Consider the following 13,141-nt stretch of genomic DNA (forward strand, 5'->3'; position numbering starts at 1 on the left):
CGTCAGCTCAGACCGAAAGGCTCTTCTCCGCTTTTTTGCAGGTCGGATTCTCCGTGGACGTTGAACGATGCGCCCACTCCTCTTCCTGGCTTTGATGTGTTTCTCTGCTCTTCCTGGGACCCTGACCATCTACCAAAGGCCGACTGGGGCTCCGAGTGAGTAAGGAATCTTCACACGCACACACACAATACAGAGCTTTGCCTGAGAAGAGAGAAGTTCAAGCAGAGGATGATGGATTGGCTGCAGCAATCCATAGTTTTCCGTCCTCATTCTGGGACTAAAGCAGTTGTTCCCAACCTTGGGTGGCCCAGAGGTTTTTGGGCTACAACTCCCAGGAATCCTCATGGTGAAGCCTTCTGGGAGTTGTAGTCCAAGAGCATCTGGGTCACCCAAGGCTGGGAGTCACTGGACTAAAGCCTTCCAGCTCCGTGTATTTTAAAGTTTCTTGGTCTTTATTCATTTGCATTAGTCTTTCTTTGCTCATCCCTCTCTCAGTCTAAGAAATTCTTAGCTCCTGGTAAGAAATCCTTCCTTTAATGTAAATGATAACATTATAAAATCTGACCATTTTGACTTTATACAAATATCCTGCTTAGATCTTGTGGCTAAATGGCAGGGGAAGAGTACTGAAAACAGCACGTTGAATTGTGGATGCTTGGTAGGATCAGACTGAGTTTGGGCTGAGATAGGAGGCCACCCGGTGGGAGCCACGAGCCACGAGCCACCCCCCACCTGCAGCCTCCCTCACTGATGTGGTCTCTGCTCCTTCCCACCGCAGCCACGCCAGAGCCCCTCCGGTACCTCCTGGAGCCCACGAGCCAGACGGTGCTGACCCAACGGGGCGCCACGGCCACCCTGCCCTGCATGCTGCGGGTCCTCCCGCCCAACTACAAGGTCCGGTGGAGCAAGGTGGTGCCGGCTGAGCACATGGAGGTGGTCCTCCTCATCACCAACGGCGCCCACCACAAAACCTACGGCCCCCTGGGCAGCCGGGTCCGGCTGAGGCGCAGCCACCGCTACGACGCCTCCCTCACCATCTCCGACGTGGCCCTGGAGGACGAGGGGCGCTACCACTGCCAGCTGGTCGACGGCCTGGAGGACGAGAGCATCTCCTTGGTCCTGCAGCTGGACGGTAAGGGGGTGGGTTGGTCCAAGCCGATCCAAGAAAGATCGCCAGGACCGCCTGGCCCCTGAGTGCCCTTTGGACCTTGGCCATTTCGTGAATCCACCATGCCCCCCTCCCCTTTTCCCATCCCTCCTTTTCCTCCAGGCATCGTCTTCCCCTACCAGACCAGCAAGGGGCGCTACAAATTCACTTATTTCGATGCCCAGAAGGCTTGCCGAGACCAGGACGCTCAGCTGGCTACTTACAGGCAACTGTACCAAGGTGAGCGTTCCTTGGCGGGCCTCTCTCTGCTCTCCACCCCCCACCCCCACCCCCACCCCCACCCCATCCCTGGCAGGGCTGGCCTCCTTGCCGAGGGGCCTTGCCTTGATGTAGAGACACACAAAGAGAGAGAGAGAGAGAGAACAGGAAGGGGGAAAGGCTCCTCTGGATTGATTTCTCTCTCTCTCAGGCTCTTCTTTCAAGCTCCAGTCCAGAGGTTTTTCCAGGTCGAGGGGGACCCACCGAATTAACCCCTTGTAGAAATTGGAAGGGGCTCCCAAGGCTCATTGAGTCCAATCCCCCTGACTAGGTACGGGACTGTCCAGTTGGATTTAGGCCTCAGGAGCTGGAGAAGAGGGCGACCCCCGAGGGGAGGGGAGGGGAGGGGAGGGGGCGGATGAAAGGGTGTTGCATCTTCCCACTTCCTTCCTGGCAGCTAGAAATGCTCGGCTCTCTTCTTCCCAGCATGGACAGAAGGTCTGGACTGGTGCAACGCTGGCTGGGTCATGGAAGGCACAGTGCACTACCCCATCATCAATTCCCGGGAGCCCTGTGGCGGGCGGCTGCTTCTCCCGGGGATTCGGACCTACGGGGCCAAAGACAAGCTCAAAGACCGGTTCGACGCGTTCTGCTTCACCTCGACTGTCAAAGGTAGAGGGAGACAGGAAAAGGGCAGCAGGACGGAGTGTGTGTGTGTGTGTGTGTTGTGGTGGGGGGAGAAAGTGCCTTTACTGGACCAATAAAAGGTAATAAATGGGTAAGTTTTCGAGGCCAACAAGAATCTTCATCAGGATGGGCATGGAAGTACTTTGTGGGGGGAGAGCAGAGAAACCCAGAAACCTTCTCAAATCCTGGTTGGATAGAGAGGACACAAATCTGCTTAAACAAGAACACTGAACAGTTCGTTAGGGAGGAAAACAGCTGGAAGGTGCTGATGATGGGGTGATGATTTATCTTTTAAACCATTTAAAAACATTTATCTTTTAAGTATTTTATTTATTTATCATTTGTTTATTTATGATTTTAAATCATTTATCTTTTAAATTATTATCTTTTAATTTAACTTATTGTGTTTCTAAATGGTGTGAATTTTAATGTTGTGAGTCACTTTGGGTTCCTTGTTGGGAGAAAAGCAGCATATAAATTTAACTGAGGATGATGGAGGAGGAGGAGGAGGAGGAGGAGGAGGAAGAGGAGGATCTCTGCTCTGGGTTGTTGTTTAAGCCAGGAGCTCTCCAGGGTCCTGAACCGAAGTTGGGAAAGGGCTTCCGCCCCTGGGAGGGTTCCTTTAAACGTCTCTCTAAAACCTGGCAGGGAGTCACTGCCCTTCCGTGTGACCAGCATCTCCCAAACACATCTGGAGGGGCACATCTGGCCCACCCCCTTTGTGCTTGGCGGGACAGACTGAGAAAAGAGGTCACAGAGCAGAAAGCCAGGAAGCTTGGCTCCCACGGCGGGAATAAGGGAATAAGGTAAAGGTAAAGGTTCCCCTTGACAATTTTTGTCCAGTCATGTTCGACTCTAGGGGGCGGTGCTCATCCCTGTTTCCAAGCCATAGAGCCAGTGTTTTGTCCGAAGACAATCTTCCGTGGTCACATGGCCAGTGTGACTTAGACATGGAACGCTGTTACCTTCCCACCGAGGTGGTCCCTATTGATCTACTCGCATTTGCATGCTTTCGAACCGCTAGGTTGGCGGGAGCTGGGACAAGCGATGGGCGCTCACTCCGTTGCATGGATTCGATCTTACGACTGCTTGGTCTTCTGACCCTGCAGCACAGGCTTCTGCGGTTTAGCCCACAGTGCCACCATGTCCCTAGAAGGGAATAAGCTCGTCTCAAACCAGATGTCTTTCTGGGAAGGGGGGGATTTGGACTAGATGACTCTTGGGGGCCCCCAAGCTGCAAGAGCTGAGGGCTTCTCCCCGGGGTCTAACCCTGCCCTGCCTCCTTCCCCTTCCCCAGGCCGGGTCTACTTCATTCTGGGCCGCATGAACTTCCAAGAGGCAGCCCAGGCCTGTCGCAAAGGGGGTGCCTCCATGGCCAAAGTGGGGCAGCTGTACGCGGCGTGGAAGTTCTCCCGGCTGGACCAGTGCCACGGGGGCTGGCTGGATGACGGCAGCGTGCGCTACCCCATCACCACCCCCCGCACCCACTGCGGGGGGGTCCTGAACCCCAGCGTCCACAGCTTTGGATTCCCGAGCAAGCTGCAGAAGCGTTATGGGGCTTACTGCCACTCCACGAAATAGGGGGGAGAAAGAAGAGCAAGCTGGGGCAGCAAGAGGTTCAACTCCATACAGGACTGTCCCTTGTTCGGAGCCCTGTTGCCCCCACCCCACCTCCCCAATGCCTTTGGAGCCGGTGTGAGCCCAGACTTTTCCTGGGGAGGGGCCTGGAGGTGAGATCCTGGCTCAGGACGGTGAGGTTGGATTGGCCAAAATTTTCCTGCCCTGTTTGTGGATTGGACGCTGGAAGGTAAACAAGGACTTGATTTGCAAGCCTGATTGGAGGGGAACGGCCTCTGAAGAAGTCCCATCACAGAGGAAAAACCATTCCCAGCTGCCGGGAATATTCGTGCCTCTCCCTCTGCCTTCTTCGGCCCTCGGGTGCTAATTATACTGCATCCTCCCTTGGTGCTGCAAACGGCTACTTGAGCCCATGTTCCCCAACCCTTGCTGCTCCATTTTCCTTCACAGTCCCAAGCATCGCGATTATGGGGGAAATCCAAACCGCACCCCTTTCTCTCCTCTGGGGGGGGTACATTTTGGTGCCTTCTTTAAAAAAAGAGAGAGAGGAAAAAGCCTGAGGATTAAGAGAGCTCCTGAAAGTTATAATTTCTGGACTGCATGTCCCAGAATCCTCCAGCAAGCTTGGCTGCTCTCCAGGCGTCTGGGGCAGGACCGACTCCCCCCCCCCCCCGATCACCTTAAAACCTCTTTCTCTCTCACGAGAGACCATTTATTCCATGTCAAGGGTTAAAAGGCCAAAGGTTAAGACCTTTCACTCAGCTTGATTATGAGATTTTTGCCATCTTTCCTTTGCGAACAGAATGGAGCAACACCGCTCCGCTTGAAAGCCCTCTTTGGATGCAGGCGGGAGTGAGGGAAGTCGGAGGGGGGGGGGTAACACTGGGAAGTAACTAGGAAACATTATTTGCTATGCCAATAAAGTAACTTTATGACTGCTTCTTATTTCTGTCAGCCATGTAAATACAATGTTCTGTGCCATCTAGTCCCCTCTGGTTTATGGCAACCCTGTGAAGGAGCCATCTCCAAAATACCCCTTACTTTTCCCCACCCTGAGAGTCTCATCTTCCAACACTATCTCTTGTTTCATTTTGCACTGTCCCATTCATCTAGTTGCCTGTGACTTATGTCAACCCTATGAAGGAGCCACCTCCAAAAGGTCCCGTTCTCAACAGCCCTGCTCAGCTCTTGCAAACGGCAATTTCAGGAGTCTATCCATCTTGTATTGGGTCTTCCTCTTTTCTAGCTGCCTTCAGCCTCTCCAAGCATTACCGTCTTTTCCAGTGAGCAACTTTGCTGCATCCACATCATACCAAAAAGTCACGGGTAACTAAAGTTACTTTTCAACTCCAAGCTCTCTTTTGCTCTCCTTCTCTTTCTGTCTCAAGAAGTCTCAGGGCAAAGAAGAAGCAAAAGAGTCCAAAGATATAAAAATACTCCGCCTGGATCGATTCTGATCCTACCGGTGCCACGATTTTTGGGGTGAAAAAAGGTATGCTCTTTGTGTAAAGTAAAAAGTTGTATATTTATCTTGTCATTAAGGAGTGCTTTTAACAGAAATACTTAGTCATTAGAATTTCTTTATATATATGCATATACACATAATAAAAATAACAATAAAAATAACAATAATAATAATAAAGAAGGACAGGGAAGAGAAAGGCACCAATTGTTGTTTCCTGTTGGTTTTCCGTGCTGATTTATACAAAATTGCTCCGGCTGCGGTTGTGATGAGGGAGAGTCTCGGCCCACGTCTTCAGTCCTCGGGTTGTCCTGTCTCTTTTGGAGGGGGTGGAGGATGGGGGTGGGGTGGGGGGGGTAAAAGGAAATGGAAAGAGGAAGCACACAGCTCAAACCATACTTAGGACAGCCGTCAGCCGAACACCCTCAAGGGAAAAACACCCACATGCCTACCGTCTGCTCTGCTGAGCCACAGCACGCTCCCCGCACCCTGCTTCGGTGCAGCCTTAATTTCCCATCATTTAACCTATCCAAATGTTTCTTTAAAATCAGGGGGAGGATGGTCACAGGTTCCTCGAGGACCAGGGTGGAGCAAGGCACCCCCAGACCTGCCGTCAACATGAGGGCTAAACTGCACATCACAGACCACGGGTCACTAGATCTCAAATTACTTTGGTGTTGGAGAGATGTGGTTCAGAATGTCCTTCATGTCTGAAAAAAAATTACTCCCCCAGGAACTCTGTTGTTAAGACCTGAAAGCTGATTGCAGAACCAACTGTCTGCCAAGCTCTTGCTCTGCTAACTAGGCAGAGCTTCTGTGCAGCTCGCTCTCGGAAGAGGGAATCGCTTAAGGGCTCAGAAGGATCAGCTCCCATCTCGGCTCGTCCTAACCTTGTTTTAAGAAACGAGGAAGCTGTTTTGGGGTTTCTCGGCGGTCAGGAGGCAACACAAGGCAGAGACTCACTTGGGGTGCAGGTGAACTGAGGCTGTTCCCACCGGCCGGTCTCCTGACAGCGGAGGACGGGCGAGTGACGCAGAAGGAATCCGTCCAGGCACCGGTATCGGATGACCGAATTGATTTCGTAGCGCTGCTTTGGTCTGCCAAACATCTGGGCATGGTCCACCTCTGGGGGCAAGCCGCAAGAAACTGGAGAGAGAGTGGGAATCCAACAGGTGCAACTCAGGCTCAGAAGCCAGGATAGGGCCCCTTGAGGAGGTCCTGTCTAGCCAGGGAACTGAACCCTTACCCAGGCAAGAGGATTTGCTTCCCTTAAAAGGATCAGCTTGGGCACCAATTTGCCAGCATCTTGGCACATGGGGTGAAGGGCGTCTCCCTCACTTCCCTTGGTTTTTTCCATAACATTTATTAGCTGCAAAAAGCTGGATTTATTTTTAGCTTCTTTTTGTTCTGAGGAGGGTCAAGAGTTTTGCACAACAGCGCTTCCTCTGACTTGAAACTGGTCCCATGAAAACCTCTTGCTTTCAGCTGAGCTGTGGATTAATTTGGGGAGAGGCTTCAGATATAGAACTGGTGGTTTCAGGTTCTGGAGCTGTGGACCCGGAGGCTGGGAGTTCGATTCCCCTACTGGGCCCGCCTGACAGGGGCTGGACTTGCTTCTCTATAGGGTCCCTTCCAGCTCAGCAGTTCTAAGAGGATGATGAGGATGATGGTGAGATCCTCTGCTAGAGAGCTCCAGCACGCAGCCCTGAATGATGGCAGTGAATTCAAAATCTCTCCTCAGCAAAGTACTGTGTTTCCCCGAAAATAAGCCAGGGCCTTATATTAATTTTTGCTCAAAAAAAATGCATTAGGACTTATTTTCAGGGGATATTTTATTTTACAGTCACGTCATCTACTTCTGGTTGATGCACAATGGTGGAGAGCGGGGTTTAACTTCACTAGGGCTTATTTTGGGGGTAGGGCTTATATGACGAACATCCTGAAAAATCATACTAGGGCTTCTTTTCAGGTTAGGTCTTATTTTCGGGAAAACAGGGTACAACTCTCAAGATACATAGAATCATAGAAAAGTGAAATTGGAAGGGGCCTACAAGGCCATCAAGTCCAACCCCCCCTCCCCACTCAATGCAGGAAAACAATCAAAGCATATCTGCCAGGGGATTATCCAAGGTTTTCTTGAATGCCTCCAGTATTGGAACACACACCCACATCTCGAAGTAACTGGTTCCATTGTTGTACCGGTCTAACAGTTAGGAAGGTTTTCCTGATATTCAACCGAAATCTGGCTTCCTGTAACCTGAGCCCCTTGTTGCGTGTCCTGCACTCTGGGATGATGGAGAACAGATCCTGCCCCTCCTCTGCATGACAACCTTTCAAATATTTAAGGAGTGCCATCCTATCACCCCTCAGTCTCCTTTTCTCAAGGCTAAACATGCCCAGTTCTTTCAGCCTTTCCACCTAAGGCTTGGTTTCCAGCCCCCCCTGATCATCCTCCTGGTCACCTTCCTCTGAACTTGTTCCCATTTGTTAGCATCGTACGTAAGGATGGGCCCGCAGCAGCCGGACCAGGATCAAACCACGGGAACGGTGTGGCGTGTTGACACACCAGGTATAGGACCGGTTTGTGATAACAAAGGTGGACAACAATTATTTTCTGCTTTTTTTAAAGCAAAAAAAGGGGGGAAAATACTGCAAGCAAGCCCCCCCTTCCCCCGGTGCTTACCCAGTCCCATTTTGCAGGTGTAGGAGAGGTGGTAGTTGCAGGGGACGTCACTCCACTTCCCTTCGTCATGCCAGACAATCACCACGCAGTTTTCTCCAGACAGGAAATAGCTGTCCGGCTGGCCCGGATGCCAGTTCTCGTACAGCTGCCCCAGGAGAGGAGAGGAGAGGAGAGGAGAGAGAGGGCGGGAAGGGTGAGCTGGCAGAGGGGCCAGGGGCGAAAGCTGGAAACTTTCTCCCCCTTTGCTGGGGGTGGAGGAAGCTGGCCAGGGCTTGCTTGACTGGCTAATGGACGAGGTGCCACGATATGGGCAAACACATGAGCAGAAGTGCCGTGGCACTTCGCACCAGCCACGTAGGAACACCGATAAGACTCTGGCCATATCTGGGCATGAGCAGAGCCAGTCAATGGAACGTATCAGGCAAAAACAAAAACAAAAAACTAAAGAAGACCCAAGAAAAAAATTAAAAATAAAGGAGAGAAGACATGTTGTGGCACCCTCTCTTCTTTAGTTTTTTTGTCTTCTTTATTTTATTTTATTTTATTTTATTTCTGCCGGCTACGTTAGCGCAGACGAAGACGGCTGCCTCTATCCAAGTCGACTCAACGACTCTTCTGGGTTTGGTTGGCCCTCACCCCCTGGTACTCCCGACCCGTTTCCAGAGTCGTGAGCACCCCGTGCCCTGCACACAAGGAGACCGCCGAACCACTTACCACGGGATTCCCGTCGGACCACTGGAAATCGCCCTCGATGGTGCGGTCGTTCAGTCCGATCCACTGGTACTCCTTGTAGTGGTCTGGAAGGTTTGTGGCGGGATCAAGAGGAATGAAAGAGCAGAGAGGCAGAGAGAGGGAAGCAGCGGCAGCAGCAAAACGTGTTGGAAGAGTGGCGGGAATGTCAACACAATTTCCGCTCGCTGGGTGCCACTTTCCGCCACGCTCTGCCCACTCCAGGCTGGTGGGGCGGGAAAAAAGAGCCTGACTTATCCCACCCCCTTACCCTTTGCGCTCCTGCAGCTGCTCGGATGTTGGTTTCTCTGCCTTTTGCAAGAAAGGAAATGTTGCCTGCAAGCCAGAGAGGTGGGTGGGAGGGGCGGAAGGGGAACGCCTAAGCTTCGAATGGGCCTCCCTCTCGTCTTTCCTGGCTTTGATCAGTAAAGGGAGCAACCCACAAATATGATAGCTGATCATCAGTCTCCAAAAAGTTGAAGGGGGGGCAAGTGGGACTAAAAAAGAAAGGGGAAAGAGGCCACCCATTTGCAGGAAAATGCCCGCCCCACCGCCCCCCCCAAGATGTACCTGTAGAGGTGCAACATTTGAAATGATTTTAAAGTGGAGATTTTGACACATCTCACATAAGTGAAAAAGACTGAGGCCTGGCACGGCTGAGTCAGCTCTCCAAATGCTTCCCCCCCCCCCGGGGGATGATGGTCCCTCATCCCGCTCCTTCTGATGGGTCTTGTTGTCCTGACGGAGACTAGACAGGCTTTCCAATGGAGAAGGGCGCCTTCCTCAAAAAAAAAGACTGGACCTCGGGCAGAACCCCATCCACCCAAGGCTGAAGCTGCCCCACCATTCGCAGCCAATTAAAACTGGAGTGGAGTATTTATCTAGCTTTTGGTCCATGTGACCACAAATGCAACAGAACTCAACCTGTTGGATTACCGCCACGTCCCACGGCAGGGAACCTGGGCCCTGTAAACACCAGCAATGGGCCTACCGTTGAGGAAGCTCTGCTCTTCGGGGGTCATGATGCTGGCCAGGTGGCCCCCCTGGTCCCTGCATTGGGTCTCGGCCTCCTCCCAGCTCCGGCGGGTGGAGAAATGCTTGTAGCAGAACCCTTGGAAACCGTCCCAGCCCGGGTGGCATTTCTCCAGGTCTGGGGGGGTGGTGGCGGTGGGGAGGAGAGGCGGGGGAATGGGGTGGGGTGGGTGGGAAAAAGACGAAACAAACCGCATTAGATGGGGAGTTTTATGTCTATTTAACAAGCTGCACGTATCCCCTATTCCATGAATGCCCTTCATCAAGAAGGTGAAGGGCATTCGCCCGCAAGATTTCCCTCTTGTCCGGATTCAACCTCAGTGCATTTGCCCTCATCCACTACAGAACGGTTGGGAGGGGAAACGGTGGCTGATGTTCTTCATAGCGATCTCCAAGCATTCCACGTCCACCAGGTTAACAAGGCCAAAGAGATCCAGGGAATACACGCCAGGTAAAAGCCTCACAAATCCACGTCTTGCCTCCGTCATCACTTCAGCTTCCAGGCAAGCTCAGCCAAGCTGGGAGGCCACCATCCAAAGCTTCCTTCCAGAACAAGGAGCTTCCCAGAGCTCTGGACTCTGGTTTTCAAAAAGCCTAGCTGAAACTTAATTAAAATGTGCAGGTTGGACGGCCTGCCTCTGTTAAGGAGGCTGCAGAGGCCACTGTCCCCTCTTCCCTGGGAGACCCCTGAGACTCCTGCCCATGCCTCGAATGCCACCACCACAGAGTGGTCGCTGCCCACGTGTTTCACCCGACCTTCACATTCCAGTCTGCCCCCCCCCCACCTGGTCTACTGCCGGCTGTTTCCACTCACCGATCTCACACAGGTCCCCCCCATATCCCGGCAGGCAGAGGCACTGGATGTGCCCCCCTTCTTCGGTGCATGTGCCGCCATTCCGACAAGGGTCAGGAACGCAATCGCCTGCAAAGAGAGAAAGAGCGCCGGGAGTGAAGAGGCCCCAAGAGCCGGTGGGGTGGGGGTGGGTGAGTGAGGGATAGAGGGTCGGATTCAGACCTAGAAGACCTGAGTCCCAAATCCTCCACTTGGCCAAGGACTTCCCAGGGCAAACATGGCCTGTTCCCCCCCCCCCCCGATCCTGCCCTCCCTCTCAGGATTGCTGTGAGGGAGGAGAAGGAGAGTGGGTGTAGCTTTCACTGTGAACTCCCCGGAGGAGACAAAAATGTCAAATGCAGCCTCCCCAGAAAACAGGGAGGCCGTTTCGTTGAAGAAAACTGATCAAAATGTCCAAGTTTTTTCCCTATTCAGAATGGAAATGCAAGCCTTTGCATTCTCCAAGGCAGTAACATTTTGCCTCTTGCATGTCTGGAAGTATCTTGATGCCGGTTTTGAAGCATTTAACCCAAATGCACCCATTTCTTCCTCTTTAGAAGACAAAGCCACTGAGATTCTAAACAGAAAAAAAAGAAAGCAGAGGGGGAAAAAACCCACCTTCCACACCTCGAGCCAGGATTACGGAGAACAGCAACGCTGGAGTAAAGGCCCCAACCCTTCAGGACAGGCTCGGCTACAAGGCAAAGCTCTACCCCACTTATATTTGCTGCCCCTTTTTGGGTCAGAGAACACCAGGTGCTTTTCAGGTCACTTATGAGTTCTGCTTGGAAATTAATCTACTTGGAAATCAATCATCATCACAGAGCAAAGCAACCCAAAGGAACTCAGTTTATGGGAGCAAACACTTCCCAGAAAGGAAAAGACCAGGGTGGTCTTATTTCTCATCCAAAGGGAAAAGATGATAACTTATAGGGTGGGGAGTCTCAAAAAAAGTGTGCATGGGGTGGGGAAAAAGTGGCAGAAAAATCCACCTCTGTTGAACCATCTCGGAGTGGTTTTAAAATGAGATGGTTGCTTCTAAATCTGATTTAGTAATGCTTTGCCTTCTTATTATAATGTCATTAATTTGTTTAATATTTGAACAATACCCTGTTTTTAGCCGTAATAATGTGCTTTAACTATGTAAGCCACTTTCAGTCCTTTTTTTGGAGAAAGGCGGGGTGAAAATATTTTAAATAAATATAGCAATAAACATTGCAACATTGAAGCAATCCGAAAAGTACATAAAGGGCTGGGGCTTCATCCAGAGTCTTCCGGCTGTTCGTAGCTTGGGTCAGTTTCACCGTTCCTTCCCTGAAGTTCCAGAGAGGGCCCTGAAGGACAGAACCCCAAATCCCCATGGATACAACTACGAAGCCCAGCGTTCCTCAGAACAGAGCAATGGCACTTAAGGTGAAACTGAACTGGCTGGAAGGATGTGGTGTAGTTTGCCTTCATGGTTCAGGAGGGTCCCCGTTTGGCTGGCAGGAACTCTCTGGGCCTCAGGCAGCGAAGAAAGGCAGAGTCCTCTTTTTCTCTGTTCAAAGTTACTTTTCACCGGAGGTCTTCAGAAGAGCTTCTCGGCCCTCAAAAAAAGGGGCCTCTTCCACCGAGGAGCTCTTATACAAATTCAGCTTCACCCCAGGGGGTGTGGGGCGGGGGAGAGGATATTTTTCCAAACAACTGGGAATCCATTGATGGCATCAAGAGTTTGAAAAGATGAGATTTTTCAGAAGGGGTCACAGAAAGCCCTATTTTGTGCTTTTACTTTTCAATTATAATTTAAATACATTTGCAAGAAGGTGAATTAGAAATGGTTGAGCTGCAGCTGTTACCGAAGATGGCTTTACGTTGGTATAGATGTGTCACATACACATTCGTGGGTGTGGGTGCGTGTTGTGATCTGTATGTTGCCTACTGCAAAAAGGTGAAACAGACACACAAGCTGCTGGGTTGTGTGTAGGAGGGTGTGCTTCCTGTTCAACAACTCATATCTCTTGCGTGTCAACTGTGATATACACAACACAAAAGAGAGAGAAAGAGAGAGAGAGAAGTCGTTCACCTAAAGAGAGGATTCACTGCTTTCTAGTGGGTTGGGACCAATTTCAGATGGATGGACAGCTGGGAATCCTGGCGGCCCTATAAAACCTCCATCTATGGGGGCAGTCTACCTTGACATGCTTCCCTTTGCTAGGAGCAAATGGGGAGGGGGGGAGGATTTCCTTCCTGCCCGGCTGTGTGACTTCCTGGAGGGGTCTGGCCAGCTCTCCCTCAACACTGCTGGAAACAGGGAGGCGGGCAGGGGCGGTGGAATCCTGGCCCAGGGCAACCCCGGGGCTCCTTGGATCAAGGGTGCTTGCTGGTGCCTCGTGTGTTCTCGAGATCCTCCCCCCCTCCTGGGGGCTCTCACAGCTCCTCCTTCCCTGGGGCCCTCTTGATCCTGGTCTTGTATTTTCTCCTCTTTCTCCTCTTTCTCCTCCGTCTTGTTCGCCCCCCCCCAGCCAGAGGAGACTTTCTCTCTGTCATACAGAAGTAAAGGGAGCTGTCCAGGTGCTGAAATTGAGCTGCCAAATAGGTTTTCCTTCTTGGGCAGACTCTTTAAAATTCAGGCTAAGTTTGGGAGCAGATTCCCTGCCTCTTCTGCCTTTGGCCACCACCTGCTGTCCCACCTGTGGATCTCCTGGGGGCATGCCCCACCCCTACCCCTTCCTTCCACCTGTCTCACACCACCCTTTGCGCCCCCAAGGATGAGGACATCCCTGCCCCAGGGGT

At 51.7% G+C, this 13,141-nt stretch overlaps 2 protein-coding genes across 5 annotated transcripts in view; one reads left to right on the plus strand and one right to left on the minus strand.

The window, feature by feature from the left end:
* HAPLN2 (hyaluronan and proteoglycan link protein 2) lies at positions 1–5,296 on the plus strand. The gene is made up of 5 exons (XM_072983896.2): positions 1–155; positions 779–1,132; positions 1,271–1,387; positions 1,853–2,038; positions 3,351–5,296. Exons 1-5 carry the CDS (start codon positions 68–70, stop codon positions 3,632–3,634), a joined length of 1,029 nt encoding a protein of 342 aa, XP_072839997.2. The 5' UTR covers positions 1–67; the 3' UTR covers positions 3,635–5,296.
* BCAN (brevican) overlaps positions 5,195–13,141 on the minus strand; it is a 26,172-nt gene continuing 18,225 nt past the window's right edge. For 3 of the 4 annotated variants that reach the window (XM_072983894.2, XM_078382144.1, XM_078382142.1), the window contains 6 exons: positions 10,352–10,459; positions 9,497–9,655; positions 8,491–8,573; positions 7,777–7,921; positions 6,057–6,239; positions 5,195–5,408 (listed from right to left, as the gene is read on the minus strand). In XM_072983894.2, the coding sequence (XP_072839995.2) occupies positions 5,332–5,408; positions 6,057–6,239; positions 7,777–7,921; positions 8,491–8,573; positions 9,497–9,655; positions 10,352–10,459 (755 nt within the window). In that variant the 3' untranslated portion in view covers positions 5,195–5,331. Of the gene's footprint in view, positions 5,411–6,056; positions 6,240–7,776; positions 7,922–8,490; positions 8,574–9,496; positions 9,656–10,351; positions 10,460–13,141 lie in introns of all 4 variants that reach the window. The other variant, XM_078382143.1, reaches the window with a different exon arrangement.

This window comes from Pogona vitticeps, chromosome 15 (genome assembly GCF_051106095.1).
Source record: "Pogona vitticeps strain Pit_001003342236 chromosome 15, PviZW2.1, whole genome shotgun sequence".
Taxonomy (NCBI): domain Eukaryota; kingdom Metazoa; phylum Chordata; class Lepidosauria; order Squamata; family Agamidae; genus Pogona; species Pogona vitticeps.

Coding starts and splice junctions, on each gene's coding strand:
- HAPLN2 (XM_072983896.2), top strand. CDS start 68: ATGCGCCCACTCCTCTTCCTGGCTTTGATGTGTTTCTCTGCTCTTCCT. Junction 1,133..1,270: donor CTTGGTCCTGCAGCTGGACG/GTAAGGGGGTGG, acceptor CTTTTCCTCCAG/GCATCGTCTTCCCCTACCAG. Junction 1,388..1,852: donor TTACAGGCAACTGTACCAAG/GTGAGCGTTCCT, acceptor TCTTCTTCCCAG/CATGGACAGAAGGTCTGGAC.